The sequence below is a fragment of the Mesoplodon densirostris genome, chromosome 12 (assembly GCF_025265405.1).
Source record: "Mesoplodon densirostris isolate mMesDen1 chromosome 12, mMesDen1 primary haplotype, whole genome shotgun sequence".
NCBI lineage: Eukaryota > Metazoa > Chordata > Mammalia > Artiodactyla > Ziphiidae > Mesoplodon > Mesoplodon densirostris.
The window spans coordinates 12,163,195-12,185,899 of record NC_082672.1 but is presented as its reverse complement, the minus strand read 5'-3'; the positions used below and the strand labels follow the sequence as shown (position 1 = coordinate 12,185,899).

Below are 22,705 nucleotides of genomic sequence, written 5' to 3'. Positions count from 1 at the left end.
TCATGCTTCTTTCTGTCCAATGCTGACATTAGAAAGGGTACGTATCTTACAAACTACTAGAGACTCATTAATTCATTGAGTTTTAGGATGGTAAGGGTTCTTGGAAATCTAGTCTAGTTCTTCTTTTAAAGAAAAAATAACATAATGTTCTGGGAATGAGTATGAGTTGCCTAGGGACACAGAAGGAGGTCACAGAGAGCCAGGACGAGAACCCAAGCCTTCTCCTAACTTCCCCGAATTCCCTCCTTGGAATTCTAAATCCACCGACCTTACTCTTAGAATCCTATCTCAGGAACAGAAAGGGTGTCCCCTTCTCTTGAACCCAGATATTCACTAAGACCTCACCGACTGACTCATCACCTTCCTTGTTCATTACTCCCCATCTATTATCCTTCTCCCTCTTTTCTGTTGACAGGTCACAAGCCCTTCAGCATCATTTTTGCTTTTGTTATCTTTCCTGTTTCTTCTAAATCTCTTTTGTTTATTTCTAGGTCTGTTTGCACAGCACTTTTTCTCACCTACACCAACCTTCTGTGCTTTTTCCCTGGGAGCCTCTTGTTTGCCTGACAAAGGCTCGATTTATGTAGGCAACACAAAGCAATTTGACCCACTTATTCTTTTCTGCCTCAGTGGGGTTCAGCAACGTGTTCAGAATAGCAGAGAGAATAAAACCTTCTGTCCACCTATGCTGTGGGTGAGGTGAGGATGATGATCAGAGTAAGGGATAAGGCAGGAAGCGGTAGACATGAAGGATGGGGTTGGACCCAAGCAGTGAATCCTTAGGTCTCTTATGCGCGAATGAACCAAAAAATATTTTGAGAGTTGGCTTGGATACTTACAGAAATGATAACAAGGATGCAATTCTTTCTATATGAGCTTAGAGAGAGATTTGCAAAAACACTCTCATAGTTTCTACGTAATTTTACACGTAATCTTCCACACCCATTTTAGAAAGTTTGCGACATCATACACTTCATTTTGCTGGTGTCAAGTCAGTCATGGTCTCTGCTTTTTCCACGTTGATAAAATGGAATGGATTATTTTTCTTTGTACGGTTAGTCAGGAAGGAGAAGGTAAGCTATTAATCCTTGGCTCTATCTCTATCTAGTACATAAATTGCTCCAGGAGGAGAAAGCCCAGTTTAGTTACACTGTGATACTCCTGGGGCCCCTGGAAGGTAGGAATGGAGGGAGAGGATGGCCAGAGATGAATATTCAAAGATAAATATCCCAGCAGTGATGACCAGGGTAGGCAAGAGCAAGTATAAACAAGGCGGAGACACGGCCCAGAGCGGGAGGGGCAAGGTAGAACTTGGATTGGGTCCCAGAAGACCTGGCTTCTGGTCTTGGGGTAACCATCCCTCACCCTATGCCTTTAGGAAAATCTTGGGTTTTTTTACGTTCAAATTTTCTGTTTTATAAAATGGGAGAATGGAAGGAAATTATTATTTGGGTTCCCTCCAAGCTCTTAAATGTTTTAGTTCTACTCACAGAGATAAACACAATGTCGGGGGCATAGAGCTGTAGATAGCAGCAGAGAGCTGACAAAATGAGGAGTGGAAGGACGCCAGAGGTTCAGAATGAATGTCGAAGAGTAGAGAGGTGAAAGTTCACGGCCACAGAGTTAGGAGCTCTGGCTCCTTGATGTGATTTTGCTAGGAATGCCCTTTGCAACCATAGGTAAGAAATAAAAACTCCTTGGACCTCGATTTCTCCATCTATTAAATAAAGGGCCAGGTCTATTTAGTATCTGAGTTTCTTTAATGTTAAAAGACCTGTGGATTTTTAGCTTTATTTTTTCTCCTCTAAAAATACTCAAAAAGTCATGGTACAGTGAGTATTTTATGATAGAAATAAAACCATGTTGATTTAAAAGCTGCAGTAATGAAACTTGTTTCCTCCACTTTCACTCTTGGTTTTTCATTCCTACCAGAAATAAGAACATGCTGGCTTTGATTTTATTTCGTGTATGTGTTTATGAATGGCCTCTTTTTCTAGACAATAAGATTTCCAGGAGCGGAAACCACATCCCTGAATCCTGCGTCTGCTGCGACGCCAAGAATATAATAACCACTCGGCAAAAGTTTGCTGAATTGATCTACCTCAGTTAAAGCTTTTTCCTCTACCATTGACACCATTCCCTAGTAATTTAAAAAGTGCCAGTCTTATTACTATTATTATTTGTTAATGTTGCAGTTAAATGAAATAAGGTGCTTCTTTGGCTAAGGAAGACCAGGCATCTTTTGAGATGGATTGCATGAGGAATTCTATAGAGTCTGGAGTCTTGCATGTATCTGTGAGTTTGGGTAGAAAGGCGGAGTGAGACAAGTGGGGGAAAAGGGGATTGCAAAGTATAACTGTTTCCTTTGATCGGTTCAGTTTATATGAGGTGATGTACAAAGCATCCTTAGCTCTACCATGGGAGTAGTACACCCCTAAAGGTGAACTGATAAATATTCTATTGAGAAAAGCACCATGAAAATGCACGGAGTTAAGAGAGGCAAAGAGGAAGAGATGGATTCCTGCAAAGACAGGGTAGGTGTGGTGCAGTGAAGCGAGGGCACTTGTCCTTGGGATGCCTTTTGTATTCAGTGTCTCTAAGACATCAGAGAGAATATCATACAGCTCAGCCAAGCGGTAATTGCAGAGCCCACACACGCTTTGAATCAGGATCCATTAAAAATAATGGGAAAGAGTGACAACGTGAGAAGGTGTGCAAGGAAGTATAGCAGGGGAGAGTGAACAGAGAGGTGGGTACGTTCTCCCCTTTTCGTGATAGTTAAAGTCAGCATATGCTGCTGGGAGCAGGCTCTAGTCTGTATTCATGAGGTGTGGGAGAGTATTGATTTTTTTATGGAGACACTGTAGCTGAACATTTTAGTGAGGCATTCATATTCCTCATTAATATGCAGGCTGGGTAGTGGCTCCCGATGGTTGGGTTTAAGACAGAGACAATCTATACCGGCCATTAAAAGAACCACAGTCTAATGGACACATCCATTCTACTTCTCTCGGTTTTAAACATTCTTCCTAACTGTTTCCACTCTTAAAATCCAGCGCTTAATTTAACAGAGTTAAGCATTTTCGAAAAAGTCAATCATTAATTCTTCATATGCTGATGACATAATTTCCCGAATCCTCACCATTTATATACTGAAAACTATCTTCCCATTGTTTAATGATACATATTTTTTGGCACTTGTTTCCTCCTTGTTTTAATCTGCTGGCTTCATTTACTTTCCTTCATGCATTACCCAGCTGCCCCAAGGTTTGCATTGTTCTAAGACCTGTGAGGACACCAAAGAGAATTACCATTTCTATTTATCTATGCCACCAAGTGTCATGCTTAAAGCACACCCTGGAAATCTTACTTTTGAGATCTTGTGGACATTATCATCTACTCTAATTAAATCCATTTGAGGCTAATATTCTCATTATTTCAGTAGTAAAAGCTTAATTAGAACAGGAAGCAAATGCGTGTAAACTCAATTTTTTCCATCTCGAAAGTTGTGGAAAGAAAGAAGGCAAGCTTATAAAGAGGGCATGATTCTCATTTGGTCGTCGCCTAATGTTCATTTGGGAAGGGATGCCATTAATTCTCAGAATGGAGAGGGCAGTTGTTCAGGGGGTAGGGAGCTGAATGCAGAGGGTGGAGGGAGGTGAGCCAAACAGCTTTCTGACTCCTCTGGAGACAGGACTGTGCTTGTGGAGGGGGGGGCTCTGAATTCCCACCCTCTCAGCCATCCATATTTAAATGTAAGTGGAAGAACACATTTCAAAATGAACAAAGTGCTTTTGGCAGGCAACCTCTCGTAAAATGATCCATAACTCGAGTTCCCCATTAGCACACTTAATAAAGAGTTGGCTTTGTCTCATGGTGACATGCGCTGTTCTTTTTTCAAGCATATAAAAGCTCTAGCTATTTTAACTGTGGCGACAGCTATTTTTAAAAGCTCCTGGGCTCATTCTTACCGAAGGTTCCTTGCCAGAAAATTGAGGAACGGGGCACCGGGCAGCTGTCTGCCACTCAGCGAGGTGTTCTCTACAGAAGGTGACGTTGTGTAGCAGAAGACTCTCAGCGGTTTGCCCTCGAACAATCCGACTTGCCATTAAAGACAAAACAAAAGAAAACCGCCAAATTTGAAACTGATTTTGTGCAGTCTTGGGATGCCACAGATACATAGTCTACGACGGACTCTACAATAACATTTCCACTGTCTTGAAATCTGGGCTGGGGTGTATTTCCCTGAGCATCTTTAAAAATAGGAATTTAAGAAGCTTCGAGTAACTTCGAAGATACCAGAAAAGAAGTGCTCCTCGGTGGTATCCTGTGTTAAATTGAAAGTGTCTGTATTAGAGAATTCATAATGAAGGAAAATTGTTGGAACACATCCTTTTGTAGACTGTTGAATTTAATTAGGTTACGTCTTGTCCTGATTGCTGATTTGGGCTAATTGGTTAACTTTGTACTATTTGGGTCTTTTGCAAATTTATTGAACTTCTACCCTTCCTGGTTTGTTTCTGAGCATCTAGAAGTTATCAAGTGAAGAAGTCAAAAGAAGTGCCCTGAATAATGGTATTTTTCCTGCCACTGACCGATAGCAGGCTTAGTATTTGACAGGGTAAAAATAGGTCAGTGTGAAATGTGCCTTCAAGACGATATTGTTGAATTGGAGAGGGAAAAAGGAAGCTGGCCTTCGTGAATGGAATACTGGATCAAGAGTCCTGTGATACTGCTATATTATTATTATTTTTTTTTTCATTTTTTGGCCGTGCCATGCAGCATGTGGGATCTTAGTTCCGTGACCAGGGATCGAACCCATGCCCCCTGTAGTGGAAGCACGGAGTCTTAACCACTGGACTGCCAGGGAAGTTCTGATCCTGCTATATTATATTTGCTACAGATGCAGTACCCATCGACCCTGGACAATTTGCTTAGGTACAAATTCCTCCCTTTACCCACTGGTGCACAGGCTGTGAAGCATGTGATGCTGAGGTCATGTAATCCAGGTGTTGCTCAATTCCTAGCAGTTTATGAGTAAAATACATGGATTAACTTTTGAGGAACATGACCCTCACAGAGAAAATTTAGCATGACACAGCTCAGGTCCTGGGTAGCCTGTGGAGTAACATGTCTCCTTTTGCATTGTAGGGCCTGGGAGGAGGGCACGGCAATGCCCTTGGAAACAGCCTGGAGGACTGCCATCCTGGCCTTTGTCCCAGTCTATTTTATGGAAGTCATCCAAACTTGATAACACCCCACTGAGTTAGATGAACCAAACTATCTGTGAATCTCCCATGAGCAGATGATACCCAGACAGAGGAAGGGTGAATAAAAAATAGAAGCCAGAGGAAAAGAATCTGTAAATTTTAACACCTTCGTTCTCAGGCCTTAGACAACATTTCTTATTTTACCTAAAGGAACCTCAGAACACTTCTCAAATGCAGTAGGTATCTTTTTAAAAATTTTAAAACTTTTTATGTCTTCATCTATGCCATCCCCAAATAAGAAGATTAGTGGGCTTTAACACATTCCAATAATCCTACTTGGCATTTTTGTAGAGAATTTGCAAATTACTTTTTGCTGTAAACAGTAGCTGTAGAATACTTCACGCTGAGAAGATTAAATGAGGCCCTTATCCCAAAATAAGCCTTCCAACTAAGTTAAAATGACTAAAAAAATTTCATCTTATGAAATGTTATTTGGATATTAAAAAATATCTCCAATGAAACACTGCCCATTGAAATCCTCTTGTGCTTCTACAATGGACAAGGGTGTGAATGCCGGGGAGGAGGGTGATGCACGCGTCATTTTTGTGAAGAGTTCTTCTAGACACATGTGAATTATGAAGAGCCTCTCAAATGAACTAGAGGGGTTAACACCCTGGCACCGGCAGAAGAGCCCACAGAAAAAGGAAGGCCTGACAGTCTTTGGGGTGGAAGGCTTGGGGACTACATACCATCCACCCCACCCTCCAGATACAAAAAGTCAGGGTGAGGGATGCAACATTCAGAAGAGTCAGTTGCAGGTATTTTAAAGTTAAAAGAGGCTAGAAAGCCCTTAGCCAGGCAGCAGCATCAATATGAACATTGACTGACTAGGTTTCTAAAGATTAGCAGAGGCATGGCCAGTTTTTTAGGGTAAAATACATCCCTGGGGCAATCTTTCCTCCTACAATGTCTATGTGTTAGACAAGCTGACAGATGATGTGGGAGCTCTTAACTGGGCAGAGTCATTGGCAGCTGCTCGGACCCCCTTCAAGAAGTGGAGGGCTGAGATGAGGGGTGCTTCTAGTGTGGGAGGGAAACTGGAGGACGCAGTTGACTTGCTGGGAGGTGCGGATTGAGAAGAGCTCCCAGAGGGCCCCGCATGGGATCCACAATCACCGCGTGGTGTGTGACTTGCTTGGCCATCCAGCCTCTTGGGCCATGTGTTTGCCCTTCCAGGTCTGGGCAGAAACAGAGCCCACCTCTGAGACTCGGCCCCCCTGCACTCAGCAGCTGCCGTGGTAGGAGAACAAGGTGCAGGACATGGTATCATGCGAGGGTGGGTAGCAGATGAAGAACTTCTGGCAAGCCATACAGGGCTTTGCAATATCACCAGGCACAGTCCTGCAAGTGTCGAGGAATGGTTTATTCACGAAAGTAGAGACCCAATCTTCAGGGCTTGTTACGAGTAAAGGTTTGGTTGCCTGAAGACCAGTGTCTTGGGTCTGACTCTGCCATTTATTTGTCCTGGGATCTTGAGCGAATCACTTAGCCCTTTGAACATCTGTTTCCTCCTTATGAAATGGGGATAACAGCACCGTCTCTATTGGGCAGGACAGTTTTCAAGGTCAAATTGATCATGGATATACATAAATGTATTTTGAAAATTTAACATGGGAAAAAAGGGCATCAATTTATGAAATAATTAATATGGGACAACCTAGTTCACAGACATCAGTTGGTTAATTGGTCTAGAGCAATTTTGGTAATATTTAAAGAATTGAAAACATTATCTTTGAAGGTGCTATACTTCAGATGCTGCTGCTCTAGCTTCCTGATGAAGGAATTAAGAGTATCAGGCAGGTGTTGAATGCCAGCACAACATTTTATTGGATGTTTGAGGAAAAAGGATTCCTAGAGGTCAGACGGGGAAACTGAGGTTCAGGGAATTGAAAGCCTTGTACATGGTCACTCTGAAGACTAGTGGCAGAGCCTAGGTCAGATTGGTCATCTCACACACTGTCCCCTCCCCGACACTGGGATGATTTTGGTCAAGCAGAAGTAAATTCTGGGTGTCAAAAATATATATCCCAATGAATCCCATATAAATTGGATCGTGAAAATAGGTTCTGAATGAAACAGAGATCTATTGTTACTCAGCATTCATTAAAATTCTTATATACATGTCAAGACTCTCCAACAGAGTTAGCTAGGAAAAGTATAATCCTTCACCATCTATGTTGCTTATTTTCAGTATTATTAAAAAGGTGTTTGGCACAGAGAATGCGCTTTTTCATACATTCTATGTGTCCATTAGTCTTGCATGTCATGGTTTTCCATCTAAAAGACTTTCTAAGGCTATTTTGAGGTTCACAGAGATAAAATCTTACACGTTGAACGTCATAAGGACTCACCCTGCCCCGTGGATAGCCAGACTGATAAAGAAGATGATAAAAACGTGGTGTGTGTACCAGAACAACTCATAGGACGCCTGCCGGATGAACTCGGTGGAAGAGGTCATGATCAAGATGAAAGCCAGAGAGATCAACAGGCCAGTCATACCCGCGACTGTCGTTAGCAACTCAGTGACTGTGTTCTAAAAGAAACAAGCACCACGACATTAATGTCTCAGTCCTGCTTTTCCATTTTAGGATCAATATTTGAGAGTCCAAGCAGGTAGCAATTCACAGTGTTCTAATCAGAAGCATATTAGCCTTGAAAAGCATCCCCATGCACTTCAAGAGGGAACTTCCTTGCCCTTCCCTCTACTCCCCCTCAGGGTGGAAATTCACTCTGCTCAAGTTTTGCCCAATGCCATTTTGTTAACTACATTTTTTTTCCATCTGTATAAATCAATTGTCATGTCAAAGTTATTATGTTGAATTGAAATTACGACAATATATGAAAATGCATTTGAAGATACAACACTGCAAAATAAAGCCGAGTTTCAAGTTTTTAATTTTTAAAATAAAAATGAGAATGTCCATGCTTAATTGCGTCTTAACATTAATAAACACTTTTTTGGAGAGGTCCCTCAGGGGCATTCCTAATAAAGCAGCTGCACACTCTGTTCCCCTGGCGGTTATTCCTTGCTCTCACTTTTTAATTGGAAGGACCATGACTTGCATTTCTTTCATGTTACCTCAGGAGGCTTGGAATAAGGCTTTGTAAATCCCAGGTGATCAATAAAGATACGGCTATCCTTATCAGATAGACCCTGCCAAAAGGCCAGAATTCTGCCCTGTGAGTGTAGAGGATGGTTAAATAGCTTTTTAGAATGTGAATCACAAAGCATGTTGTTTTTATTGTGAGTTTCCCATATTCTGGCCAAGTACCGTTAGTATTCACACATTGTGTTACTATCTTTGAGACAACAATGAGCTCAGTGAACTCACACTATAGCTTTTGTCCATAAAATCTCATTAATTTGGGCTGCTTTGAGATCTTAAGGTAATTTGGACAGGGACTTCTCTGTTGTTTATTTTTTCTTCATAGAGCAAACAGTGGCAATAAAATTGAAAGGGGTATGTGTAACACATTTAAAAGACTTTTTTCAAGTGTACTCAGGCATTTTAGAAATCCATTTACATCATATGATGTGCTAATGACAAATCATTCCTCTTTGCTTATTAAAGTAAATCCCCACTTCTCTCTTGTCACGACATATTTATAGACTGGTTTCAGTTGCAATGATTCCTCCTAAACAATTCCACTGTGTCTCTTTAGAAATACTCTGTAATGTACACATTGTGTTACTGATACCCATCTTTCTCTAAATATCCCAAATTAGAGGGTTTCCTGAACTTAATTAGTACTTACATAGTATATTGCTTCTAAAATTACGAAATAACCATATAGGGAGTAGCTTAATCATCTTGTTAAATTGCTTTAAAAATATTTATAATAAGTGCTATTTATTACATAGTCTCTTCAAAGTGTTGAAATTTATTCTCGGGTGTGTATTGCAATGAATTTGCCAGAGCCTTAGTGGGGAAAAGAGTTAACCCCAGTAGGTGCCCAGACAAATCCTGCAGCTCAAATGAGTACACCAAAGGCATTCCATTCCCACAAGCTTCGGGCATCTGTAGCTTCTAATTGTTGTCAGCTAAGAAAACGTAGCTCTACTTGATCAGTGGCCTGCTTTTCAAAATCATCTTAAGATAATTAGAGGACATGACATGGAAGAATTTCCCCAAAAAGAGACTTTGAATTTTGCTTCTTCAAATCAGGCTGCGTGGGCAAAAGGGTCACTTAAAGGGATGGCCCAGATGGTAGTGGAGAAATTTCCATTCTGGAGAGTATTGTCTTAGGGCTCTTCTTGGGCAGTACAGATTTTTGAGCTTCGTCAACATGCTGGATATATGTTCCAATATAGTAGGTAGTACATGGCAAAAGTTTAAATCAATCAGGAAAAGAGAGGTAGAGGGTGGATTAAGGGAGAGAAATGTCTTCATCTTTACAGGTGGCTTTCTGTGGCTACACTTTGGGTATTCTTTTTTGTTTCCCACATGGGCATACAGCTAATTAGCATTAATGATGTCACTGGCCATGCAGGTCTTATTCTGGAATTAGCTGCTTTGCCCAGCATCAGATTTGCCAAACTAGCTAGTCACCTGTGTGCCAAAAATGACACAGGAGAAGGGATCCAGAAAACAATTTGCAAACTGAAAATGAAGACATCCAATTCCTCCTCCCTGAATTTAGATGGCACTTCACATTCTTTATGATTCTAACATAGGCAAAAAAAAAATCTAATCATGAGCTACTTTAAAAAATGTTAATGTTAGGGTTTTAACAGGTTATTGCATTTCTTGTTTAGGTGTATTTACTATCTTTTGTTATAAACTAATTAAGTGGCATCGGTTTTTCTTCTTGTTCATAACTTCTCAGCAACATTGAGGGCAGAAGAAAATAACTTTTTTTAAAAGGTGAAATTGATGTTAGCATTTGGCATAAAAAACTCTCTAGCTTTTTGTTTCATTAAAAGCTTTTGAAATACAGTATTCCTGAGAAAGGGATCAGAAAAGGAAGAATTTGGGGGATGAGGAGCTAGGTGACATGCAAGGAGAACTCACTGTGTGGAAGGTCCGGATGGGGTTGAGGTAGGTCTCATCTGGGGTGTCGCCAAGTTTGGAAAGCACAGCTACAAGTCCCTCTGCTTCCGGCGACTGGCTCCAGTGGTAGTGCTCCAGGTTACACAAATGCGCCAAGATGTGGATGGCTACGGGCCGGGGATGACATGGGACATGCACCATGTGGATTTCTTCCTTGGTAGTTACTCAGAAACTCAGTGCCTATCTGGTCAAGTTTCTCTGTTCTGGTTTTTGTAATATCTAAGGAAGAGTAATTTGTGCATCTTTCCCAGTGTCTTGAATGGAATGAACCAAATACTTCTGAAGATATTGTATGATTCACAACATTCATTTTAATTATATTCACATAAATTAAATTTCAATTCACCATAATTTAATTATAAACATATAATCATTCTGGACCTGGAATAGATATTATGATATACAAGCTAATTATATATATATATATATATATATATATATATATATATATACCATCCTATACCTATATATATAAGAAGATACACACACGCACACACACACCTTCTTTCCCAAGAAATAAGAAAGCATTTTTCTAGAATACTGTGCATCATGCACATTAATATATATGCATACAACATACGTTATAGATACCAGAGGAGACAGTGTTTTTGTTCTCTTTCAGACTTTATATTTTTTATTCTTACTTTATACATTTTAGTGTACATGTATATATATACCTACATGTACACATACACACATATACCTGCATCTGTTATTCCTAGGGGACTGAAATAAGCTAGTATTTATGGAACTAAGCCTCTCTGTATATTCTTAAGAAGAAAATTCAGCTTTCTAATTCTGGGAATTGGTGATGTCTAAATTCCAAATGAAGAGAATAAACTCAGAACACAGCATCATCCAGCCTAAGAAGTCTGTGCCCGATGCTACTCTTCCCTGTCTTCTGAAATCTGTGGGGAAGCCAGCAGTCACAACACCCAGACAAAGACATACTGAGTCTTTTCCTACCAATGGAAGCCCTGTTGGGTGGCCAGTTGATACTTGCCATTGGGATCAGATTCAAGTGTGAAATGAGAATTCATTACCCAGAGTACAGATAATTTCCCAGTTGATATGTTTTTCTTTTTTTCCTGCACCCACAGTGAAAAGCAGCAGAGTCTACTACTATTATAAATCTCTACAGTTGTGGGTGAATTCTGGGGTCCTCCATGGCTGTAAGTTGTGGCTTGAGGTATGGGGAGTGAGGGAAAAAGAAACAGCAGAAAGTTCTGTGAATATCGGTGGCATTTGATTCCTGTGGTCCCAGTATCAGATACATTTAGAAATGACATCTTCTATTTAGCCTCTTCCCTCTGCCACCTGAGTTTCTTTTAACAGAGCCATTCCCTCTTCTGCCCTGCAAAGTAGTCCTCATGCTTGAAGACCCAATTCAAAAGTTGTCTTCTCAAGCATTCTTTGATTCCACAAGCACGGATGTCATACCTTGATGACATTTCCCAGATACTATGGTTCTGAGTATTTATTTATACCTGTGTTTCTTGATGGACTTTGACCCCTCAAGACTCGTTCATCTTGAAACCTCAACACCTGGCACATGCTTAGCACCAGCCTGTCCTTAGTAATGATTTGCAGAGTGACCATAAGATTACAGAAAGGGAGAAAGGTCCAGGGAGTCAATCTGTGTGCAACATTGTTGTAGTGTTTTCCCTGCTAATACGTGTTTTAGCACATTTTTCTACAGCCTTTTAGTTAGAAATCAATTCAAATATACTTTTGGCTGAAGCTCACTTAAGAAGGCAAAGCACATCATAGTGTTTCTGAGTCTGTGCTGTTGACTGTCTCCTTACGGGTTTGGTGAAGTTAGCACCAAAGGGGCAGTGGCTTTCCTCGTTATGTTCGATTTGTTACTATATGCGGCCATGTCTACGAAGGGGCTGCCTTGTTTGGTCTTGGCGTCCACAGAGCTAGAAAAGCTCACCCGGCAGCAGTCTCTTGCAATATGCTGTATATAAAATAGGAACTATTTGCTAAATTGAACATAAACATTGTCCAGTATTTTTAAGTGCTGTTTTCTGGTATCTTAAAGTTTTGAAAAAAATAGGTAATATTTTTCATAGCTAACATATATTGAATACTTATACCACAAACACTGTTATAAATTCTTTAGGCATATGATCTCATGTAACCCTCAGGTATTAATCTTATTCCCACTTTACAGACCAGTATATAACAAGAGACCTGGAGTCCATTAATGGCAAAGGTAGGATAAAACCCTGTTTGCTTGATTCCAGGGCCCCATCTTTTGACCTTTAAGTTATACTGCTTCTTTTCACTAATCAATAATTGTTATACCCTTACAGTTTACTGAAAATGAATTTCTCCTAAGGGCTTAGCTAGACTCTTTGAATGGCTCACTTGGTGTCTTTAATCTAGTCAAATAGCTCCTAAGACTTATGACCTTTGGAGTCCTCTTTGTAGGTAGGTGTAAATACTCCTTTTACATTATATCCCTTTACCCTCACTCCCCTGCTCCTAGCTTTCTTCAATTCTCCCTCTGTGGACTAAAGCACACCAGACAGAGAGGAGCTGTTCCCATTTTACAGAAATAGATACTGAGCTTCAAGCAAAAAATTAAGTGATGTATTTACCATTACATAATCCACATGTGATGGTCAGAAACGGAACACAGGATAAATTCTAGGTCTTTTATAGTTTACGTTCTGTAACATCTTTCTCCCATGTAATGAGTTGTTGATCACAATCTGTTTTCTGTTAGGTTGATTTCCACGTGAGAATTTGACACCGATAAACTAAATTTAAGTACATTTATTGAATGAGCAAAGATATTGAACCCTTTATTTATTCTTCTTGCCAGGTTTCCCGTAACAGAGATGAAGAAACTAATGAAGTAGTATAAGAAATCCCAAGATGCTTTGCAAAAGGTAGGTCCTGAGGGAATATATTGAAAACTATTCTTTCCAGTTTTTTTATGTACTTTAAAATTCATGTCTTAAATGTTCCTTTGCTCCAGCTACCTCCACGTTGTTTTCTTTTCACAGGTAGAAAATAAAAAGTAGAATATCTTATTTTACTTATCTCAGGAATTCTCAGAGAGGATACTGCTTGTGCCCATTTTGTTTGTCTAAATGTTTTATTTCCTCTTAGATCAGACCCTAATTTTACTGTGGTCTTGGCTTGGAACCAAAGGTATCCCAGCTACCAAATCCAGGACTGTTGGGACTTGATAGATACCAGGAGAGATACTGATTTTGTTCTTTTTCAGACATTTTATTTCCTGTTCTTCCCTTTATACATTTTAGTTATTTTAATATGAATAGCCATGCTATAGTTACAGTGACGGTTGCTTCAAGTATGTGATAAAATAGAGATATGGTTTTATTTTCCTCTTTCTTAGTCATCAAAATCATATCATGTTACTAGATTTGATATGAGCATGTAGGAGGAACAATACTGAAGAGGATACTTCTCAGTTACTTAACTTCTTTCAGTCCGTTTTGTCATCTGTAAAATGTGTGGATTGGACTAAACCTTGATGTCTAGGCTCCCTTCCAGCTGTCTGGCTCCTGTGTCTCCATCTGAAGTTAATTGGGAGTATTTGTCATCTAAAAGGGAGCTGGAGTCCAATATGAGAGCAATGCAAACATGAAACTTATGTTTTCAAAGTCAACACTGTCTCAAAGGGGTTTCTTAAGTCTTACGGCAAATCCAGTGTCACCAACTACACAGGTTCCTTCTTCCTGGTGCCTCTGGGCACTTTCTGCCAAAGCCCTTGGAAGAGCCCTAGGTACGCATTTCCAGATCCCACCTTAATGCCAGACGAAAAGATGCTGTGACTGGGTCTTCCCACAATTTTATTTTCTTACCAAAGTACTTTTACAGTTAAAAGAGAGCCGCAGTCTTAGACCCACTACAAATGCACATTTAATTGGTGTGTGAACTTCTGAGCTCACATAAGGAGATTTTATTGAAGAGTGAACAAAAAAACCATAAAGGCTACAATTAGAGCCAGTTGCCCTGAGAAAGTTCCTTTCCCTTCTTTCTTTCCTTCTTTTTCTTTTTCAGGAGATCAAAGGGAGTGTAATTGAGGGAGAATCTTGGAAGTGTGGTCAGTTCTTGCTACCTTTCTGCCTGCCTGTCAGTGATAACTGTCATTCCGAAGTCAGTCACCTCCTAATTAAGCAGCTTTTAGAAAGAAGGATGCTGGGACAAATCCTGGCTGTGTTTCTTGATTCTGCATTTCAGAACCTGGCCCCAAACTTTCAAATCTGTGGTCTGGTTTCTGCAAGAATACACATATCCTCTGGCATCCTGTGCATGCCACTCGTTTGTGAATCACATTAAATCATGTTATAGGCGGGACGGGGTAGAGAGCCCCCTTGGAGCTCTCCGTGCCTCAAGCAGAACGAGTAGCCATTCCTTTGGGATCAAGTCCTGAAGAGTTTGGGCCTCTGGGACTGTTCTCTGTGGTGAGGCCTCCAAATCACGTTTTCTTAGCACCCCGATTCTAAGGTCGTTTCTCTCAACCTGTCTGTGTTGTGTTTCTTGAGGTTTAATCAGCAACTCATCAGGAACTACACGTGGGTCACTGTCCACCCCGGAACCTAGCGGATGCAAGCTGCAGAATTTGCCAGAGAGAGCTGCCTTGGTCACTATTCACAGACCCCTTGAAGGAAGCTCGGGCTCAAAGGACTACTATTCCATTGGAAGTGTCTTCAAGGTCTACTGTGGACCAGAGAGCCCAGAAAGACCTGCATTAATAAGAACGGAGAAGCTGCGAAACTATGATTTTTATACCAGTGAGGTTATAGGGCTCTGAAAATGATTTATTAGTGGTTGAAGGAGGCTCCAGCAGCTCTTATCATAGGCAGGCATGCAGGCAGGCAGGAAGCCAAAGGAAGAAGAGTTCCTGTCACTGCCTTTTCGGTGATGCCCTTGATTATGGATACCATTGTCTGCCTCTTCCCTCCTCCTCCCCAGCCCACTTTCACAAGGCTCTAATTACATCCTTTAATGATTTGACCAATTAAAGCCTGCAGTTCAACTTATAGGGGAACGGATGAGAAATGAGAGGCTGGCACGCAAACCTCGATGCGGATGCACTTCTTCCAAGGTTACACACCTCTATTAAGCCAGTCGGCTATTTGAAAAGCAGCATCATGGGCGATGCTAATAAAATAAGCACGGGGACATTTTCAGCTGCTCCCAAGAGAATACACCGGAAGGACAAAATGTGAAAAGCAAAGGTATATCTATGAAACCAGGGCTTAGCATTTTTTTTTTTTTTCCTAAAAGCACCGTTGCCAGCCGCGTTTTGCAGTTAATGTGAAATGTAATAATTGCTTTGTCAGGGTCTGGGAGAAGCAGAGAGTGATCTCCCCACCTTCCTGCGTTTGCCTGGAATGGAAACAACTGCAGCGCTGCTGGTTGCCATGGAGGTGGGAGAAGACGGGCGCTCTGCTCTCAAAAGCAGTCAGACCCTGCTGGCACAGCCCCGGGAGATGTCTGGGAGCCTGGCAAACAGTGGGGACTCAAGCAGAAGGGGGCCAGGGAGAATACCTGATTCTCTCCAGGGGTCTGTGAGGGAAAGAGGAGAAAGAGCAGCCTGCTCTGTCTTGTCGCAGCAGAATGCGAACTGATTGTCTTGGATGACCGGCGTTATTCTGAACCCCTTCACTGCCCTCTCTCTCTTTCGTCCACCCCAAACTGCTCCCGGTTCCCGGGAACTCCCGCATTCTCACATCTTGTCTCTTTTTTCAGTAATTCTCTTGATCTCTTTTGCCTGCTAGCTGACTTCTCTAGTCATCCTCAGGTTTGACCGAATTTGTTCAGGACCTGTTATGTGCGAGGACCAGGAAAGCCAAGAGGCATAAGGCACTGTCACAAATTTTAAGGTGATCAGTCTGAGAAATAGTACTATAGGGCAGGAGGTGTGGCTGGACCCGCAGGTGAGGAGGGCCAACAGCCCAGACCTGGAGGCTCAGGGGAAAGCTGGCCAGGCAACGAGTCCTGGGTACAGCAACCACTTACCCAGTGAAGAAGGAGAGGATAAGCATTTTGGACAAAGGGAATAGCAAGGGCAAAGGCACAGGCGGCTCAGGGACCGCCAGGAGCTAGGGAAAAGCTAAGGGGTGCGGTGAGAGGTGAGAGGGAGCACCAGTGGGCGGGGCTTGACGAGTGGAGCCTGCTGGCCGTGTTAAACCTGGATCTGATTCTCTTTGCAATAGCAGCAGTGAATGACCTTGAAGTCTGTCGGTTTCCTAGAGGTCCACTCCTGACAACTGGTCTGTGCATCTTATAAGGATGGATAGATTGGATTGTTGTTCTTATAATTCCACAGAGGAGGACATAAGGAACTTATCCGAGATCACACAACCCATCACTAGCAGGGGTATAAAATAACTTGGTTATCTGATTCTAGTCAACTGCTGTCCCTATGAATTATACTCCATCTGAAAACGTTACTGACTGTACCACTTTCAGACGGTTACAGCTCCTATCAGGGTATCTTGCACATGGGAGGGAGATATTCAATACACATCACTGATGCAGGTATCCTATTGATATATGATTCCAGATGAAGAAATATACATACCCAAAGGTTTAAGGAGAAACCTATTGTATAATACATATTTCCCTTTATGCTTTGATTTCTTTTCTGATTGTTTTGATGCTGTGGGGTTTTTTTGTTCCTTCTCTCTGTAATATCTTTGTAACTTTCTCTTAGAGTCCAATTCTGCCTTAAAGCTATTGCAAGTGATCATATTCTTCCTGCCATTGTACTGTGTTTTATCTCCTCTTTTAATACAGAATTAAAGATTCTTAAGATTTTAAAGGAAGCCTAGAGATTCCTTGAATTACTTCTCTGAAGTGCTTTTCAAGGAGCAATTTGGATTCCACTAGGACACCTCCCCCAACAGGGAACTCAGCACTCTCAGGGGACCCTCATTCTAATTTTAGATAATTTTCAAGGTCTGGCAAAGACTCCCATTTCTGAGCTGATATCTGCTTCCCTGAGTCTTCATTCTTTCCCCATTCACTCATTCATCAAAGGTTATTGGCACCTACATATACTCAGCGCCATTGCAGGCCTTGGAACACGAACATGAATTAGCCCTGTTCTTTGTCCCCCATCCCTTCGCTAGTGTTCTCTAAGACATGATGTATTTTTACGCTTAAGTCTTAACAAACTCCAAAGACCTTTTGCACACGTTTCCGGGGTTGGTTTAATCTGACATTGAAGATAGCCGGTAGGGAACTCTCCCCACACATCTCAGTGCACACCCGAAGTTGTGCTAATTGGCACTGGGGCACCGTCTGTCATGTCTTGTTGCTTAATTAAACCCGCATTTGTTTTGAGTGTTCTTTTTACTCTGCTATTTTTTATGCATGAGAGGATAAAAACAAATGAGAAAAACAGTTTATTGTTAAATTAGTTTGAGGGAAACAGTCCTGAATCATAACTCTTTATTGTTCAGATAGCTTTTTATTTCAATGTCTTTTGTTGCCCAACAAAACCACAAGCCAGTTGGTTATTGCCCCTGTTCCTTTCTTCCTCACCAGAGTTTAACCTTGACCTTTGATGCTAATTTCTAGTGCCTTTATCTTGAATTCTCTTGTTTTCTATTCAAGAAATAGTGATAACACTTTATATACCTATAAAGCTTCCTCTCTTTTCAAGATCCTTTTATATCCACGAGCTCCATACTATTCAGAACCTTGTTCACATGATCTTGCTTTTCTTTTTTCCTTTTATGGCCCATGATACCATTTGATAGTCATTTTCCTGTGACTGAATGGGATTTTGAGTATAGGTCAATTTTACTTCTGATGTGAATTATACTGAATAACAAAGTGTTCATTTTTCAAGTGGGTTTTTACCATGGTATTATCAACAAGCTTAGTTATTCACAAATGGAAATGAAGTTTCATAAACTTTTCCTTGACAAATTGAAGGCTTGGTAGGGAAGACTGCATGCGTATAAATCAGACATTTAAAAATCCATTTATGTAAGGTTTGTACGGTCAGATAGAAGGCACAGGTTTCTTTCACCTAAGGGTGAGTCTTTGGCAGGGAGGAAATAAAACTATAAAGTGAATGGGAGGTATTATAAAATTAATCAGGCAATTAATAACAAGCACTTACTTGCATTCATGGCTATCCCATAGGCAACCAGTTTGTGGAATTTGAGATTTTTGTCTAATTGCCTCCTCCACGGTCCTCTGAAGCACTAGAATAACAAAAATTAAAAGTCTTATTCAGGGAAAATCATAGCAATAACAGTGTCATAAGAGTTAAGAAAGCAAGACTCAGGCCCTGTCTCTAAATTACTGAAGGTGAGGCTACAGGACACAAAAATTAGTGGCCATTAATTAAACAAGCAAAATCAAATGGTTATTACTGGCTTTGCTGAAATTTCAACTCAATAAAAGTGACTGAGTTAGTAGTTGCCTGGCTATAAGCCAAAACTCTAGAATAAACCTGCTAATAATCATGCCTCAGCTAATTTAGAAAATGAAGATGACAACCATCATCCTCAGCGACATGGTTTAAGTAGTCTATAAATTATTCCTACTACACAAAGAAAGGCTCTATATTCATCTACAATGAAATATTCATAAAATTATAAAGATGATAATATAATAAATTATGTAGTCTAGAAGGGTTATTGAAGGTCTTATTTTTCTGTACAGTGCATTATTCTGTTTGGCAGGAAACACAGGTAAGTACCCAACATGGTGAAATCTACATAATTAGGAAATGCCCCAATACGTCTGGTAGGGGCTAAAGTTTACATACTAAAATCTATGTACAGTGACTGTGTTTTCCTGGGCTGAAAACTCAGAGAGATGCTTCTTTAGTGCATTTGGCTCATCTACTTATTTAGCTCCTTTTAATCAGAAATTGTAATTCAAGCTGTTATAGTACTTCCACCTTCATGAGTCAGGTCAATCTTATTAGCTCTTCTTTTCCGATGAAGCAAGTGCATCAGGGGAAGGTTGAGCAATGAGTCCAATGTCATGTAGGGAGTCAACGGCAAAAGCAAAAGACAAATCAGATGTACCAATTTCAGACGTTCACTCTTAGTCCTTGTGTGCTCACTACAGAGAAACAAACCTCAGTCTAACCAGGATTATTGGGAATTTCATAGTGAAGTACATCTTTGTTTTCAATGACACATATTAGATCATAACAACTGAAATTATTACAAATAATTTAGTACTTACACTACTTGTCCCTCTCATGAGTGAAAGGAGGTTTCGACTGATTGGTAATAGAATTAGCATGCAGTTAAAATTCAGGCACACTGCAGATGCTCGAGCCCAAGCCAGTGTTGACTGTCCATATATAAACACACAAGAAAGAGATACAGTGAAAACAAGGAAGCCGGGGAAAATAGAATGCATTTTCTTTCTGAAATGATAATTAATGTGTAGTCCCCAAATCTACTTACACCCAGAATAACTCGTGTATAAAGGAAAGACTCTTCCTCTTCGTACCAACAGAATGTGTCAATAAACAGATATAAATTTACTCCCAGCCATGAGAGCTAGAGTAGAATGAAAAAAGAACCAATCAATACTGTCTTCAACCTTTTCTTCTATTCAAAATCACTTGGGATTCTTGGGGTTCTTCTTTTAAAGTGAAATGAAGAGCTTCTCAATATCAACCACAATATACAGTACTTATTTCTCATAGATTAGTTTTTTAACAGTGATCGTAATGGTAAGAAATTGTTAACTTTATAAAAAAAGACTTTAAACATATATGGGTATATTTTAAGGAAATTAATGAAAACCATCCTAATCAACATTGCTATAACGTTTTAAGTCAATGATGTCAAGAAGGAGGAAATCTTTAAAAACAACTCAGAAAAGTACTCTAGAAAAACCCCAATTTCATAGTCTAATTCAAAGCCTTCATTCGATTTAGAGAAACATTCATACATGATGCAAAAGCAAACTACTTGACTTTAAAAGTCATGACTTACATGATTTTGCAAGGGTAAATTAAATGGATCTATTGAATGTTTTCTATCAAGTTTTAGTCCTTTAACCAGAGCAATACTTGAAGTTATTTCATATCACTATACACGTTATCCTAAGAATCAAGATATTCAATGTATATATTTAAAGTTAAATAACAAAAATGATACTTACTACTAATATGATGGAGAGACTTTCATTCAAAATCCAGCAACCCATCATGACAGCTTTGCTCTTTTGCTGTCAGCAAATTGTTTCTTTCATTCACCTGAACCTGGACGTTGTAACCTTATCCTTAGTAAGGGCTTCCCTGCTAAGTTATTTTGTCTTTTCGTCTTAGGAAGCACCTACTGGGAGCAGCTCTGGAGGAATTTCTAATTAAGGACTTCTCGCCAAAGGCACATCTCCAAGTTGACATGCCTCCTGACCTTGGTGAAAACAAGGCAAGTCTCTGTCTAATGATTCCTTTCTTCAAAGATTTCACAAGCAAAGAAAGCTCGTTTTATTAAATTAGCCTCATGTACTTTGTACCCCATTCGTTTTCTACATGATTGCAGTCAAGATGATAATAAATCCTTGTGAAATTTGAAGAATAACCTAGCTGCTGATGGCTGGATACAGCAAAACATTTTTATAGAGTTTTCTCTACTTAGCTTCTTTACTTCCTTTCTCCCTCTTTGAAAAAAGCTTTTTATAGAAGACATAGAACAGCAGGTAAATAAATATAAGTTAAACAATCTTTCAGAAGACGGTGAAGAAAAAAGAAAAGGATCTTAAAAAAACACAGATGGAAGAATTTTCATAAATTTAACATGTGACTATGAAGAATAAAGGAGACATTTTTGTGGGATTGATGGAATAAACCATATTTTCTTCCTAATCCCACTTGGTGCACCCATGAGGTCAGTGAGAATATTCTTTCATACCTTAGTGATCCCAGGCGTGGCTGTGCATAGGCCTGGTCCATTCTCTGATTTTGTGTAAATTATAGTTATTAAACAGTGACTATGGTTGCTCTGGTAGGCAAACTTGGCCCACTTGAAGCAAATTTTTGGCTAGTTTTGACTCAAATATTTCATTTAAATTTTTCAGACAATTAAGATGAAAACAGGGGGAGATGTGAATCATTTGAATAATTGCTTAAGCTTTCTGCATCTTCATACGGTGAATCTATTTAGTTATCCTAAAAAAAATAAAACTTTGAAAAAACCTGTCGAGAATAATAATTATGAGTATTCACTGACCTAAATAATAAGAGTAATTCTAAATCCTAAATCAATAATCCAGGCACCAGGTTAAGGACTTTTCTAGTATTGTCCAATTAAATCATACACTGACTCACTCTATGAGGTAGGTTATGATAAGCCCCCTTACACAAAAGTGGAAACAGGCCTAATGAAGTAACTTACAGTAGGGGCAGCTGGGACCTCAATCCAGTTCTCTCTGATTTTAGCATCTTCATTTTTAACCATTACCCTAAACATTTCTTTTTTCCCCACAAATACACAATTTTGTTTGCTATTTTCAGGGGAAACTTAGGCATGAACTGTAAGCCGATAAAATATGGATACTTAAAGAAGTACAAAAGTAAAAATATCCACTTAGAATAAATTTTAGTGAATTAAGTCTTGATATCTTTAAATTAAAAAAAAAAAAGCCACAAGCCTATGTATTATGTCAGGATCACAGCAGCGCCCCACGGGCCAAGAAGGGGCCGCCCACGCCTGCAGGCTCCGGGGAGGGCGGGTCAGCAGGGCAAAGTGTGCCCTGTAGAAAGGTTGCTATAAACCAATGAAGCCAAACATTTAGCAACATACAACAGACCTTACAAAAAGGAGGAGGTAAGTCCTAGGTGCTGCAGAACTTGGTTCATCAGGTAATATTGGCAAAGGAGAAGAGGGCACAGGCGAGAAGCCTCTGGAAGCGTTTGGAGCCAGACCTGCCTAGAAGCCCAAGGTCAGGTAGCAGAGCTGCCCTCTGAGCCAGGCCCCCCGGACTGACAGGCCGCACGACAAGCCGAGGAAGCTTTCAAAGGAATCCTAGCAGCGCCAACGTCATGTCGGGGAGCAGGGCCCGTGTAGGCTGTGTCCCCAGCGCCCCAGAAATATCAGGGAGACGTGCATAGTTACACAAGAGGACTAGAGGGCCTGTGGGAAACAGATGTTTGCGATGTGCTGTAAACGTCCGCTTTGCAACGTGACCCGGAGTTTCGGCTCCAGAAGCTGTCTGCACAGACACCCCGCCCTGACCTCCATCCCATGCCAGACCAAGGCAGGGATGGGCGCCAGGTCCCCCGAGGTCCCGGGTGGGTCCGACGAGGCAAAACTTGTACCTCCTTTTAACTGACTTAACAGACCAGCCCCAAAGGCAGCAGCACTTTCGGGCATTTCTAAGAAGTAAAAGCACTGTGTGGTCTGTGCA

The 22,705-nt window shown here is 40.6% G+C and overlaps 1 protein-coding gene across 1 annotated transcript in view; it reads right to left on the bottom strand.

Annotated features, from left to right (window-relative positions):
- NOX3 (NADPH oxidase 3) overlaps positions 1–20,506 on the bottom strand; it is a 58,332-nt gene extending 37,826 nt beyond the window's left edge. Inside the window, exons 1-7 of the mRNA XM_060114976.1 lie at positions 20,459–20,506; positions 19,753–19,848; positions 19,526–19,636; positions 18,444–18,528; positions 10,283–10,428; positions 7,622–7,803; positions 3,972–4,101 (exon numbers count right to left, since the gene is read on the bottom strand). Of these exons, the coding sequence (XP_059970959.1) occupies positions 3,972–4,101; positions 7,622–7,803; positions 10,283–10,428; positions 18,444–18,528; positions 19,526–19,636; positions 19,753–19,848; positions 20,459–20,506 (798 nt within the window). The remainder of the gene's footprint in view (positions 1–3,971; positions 4,102–7,621; positions 7,804–10,282; positions 10,429–18,443; positions 18,529–19,525; positions 19,637–19,752; positions 19,849–20,458) is intronic.
- Between the last annotated feature and the right edge of the window lie 2,199 nt (positions 20,507–22,705).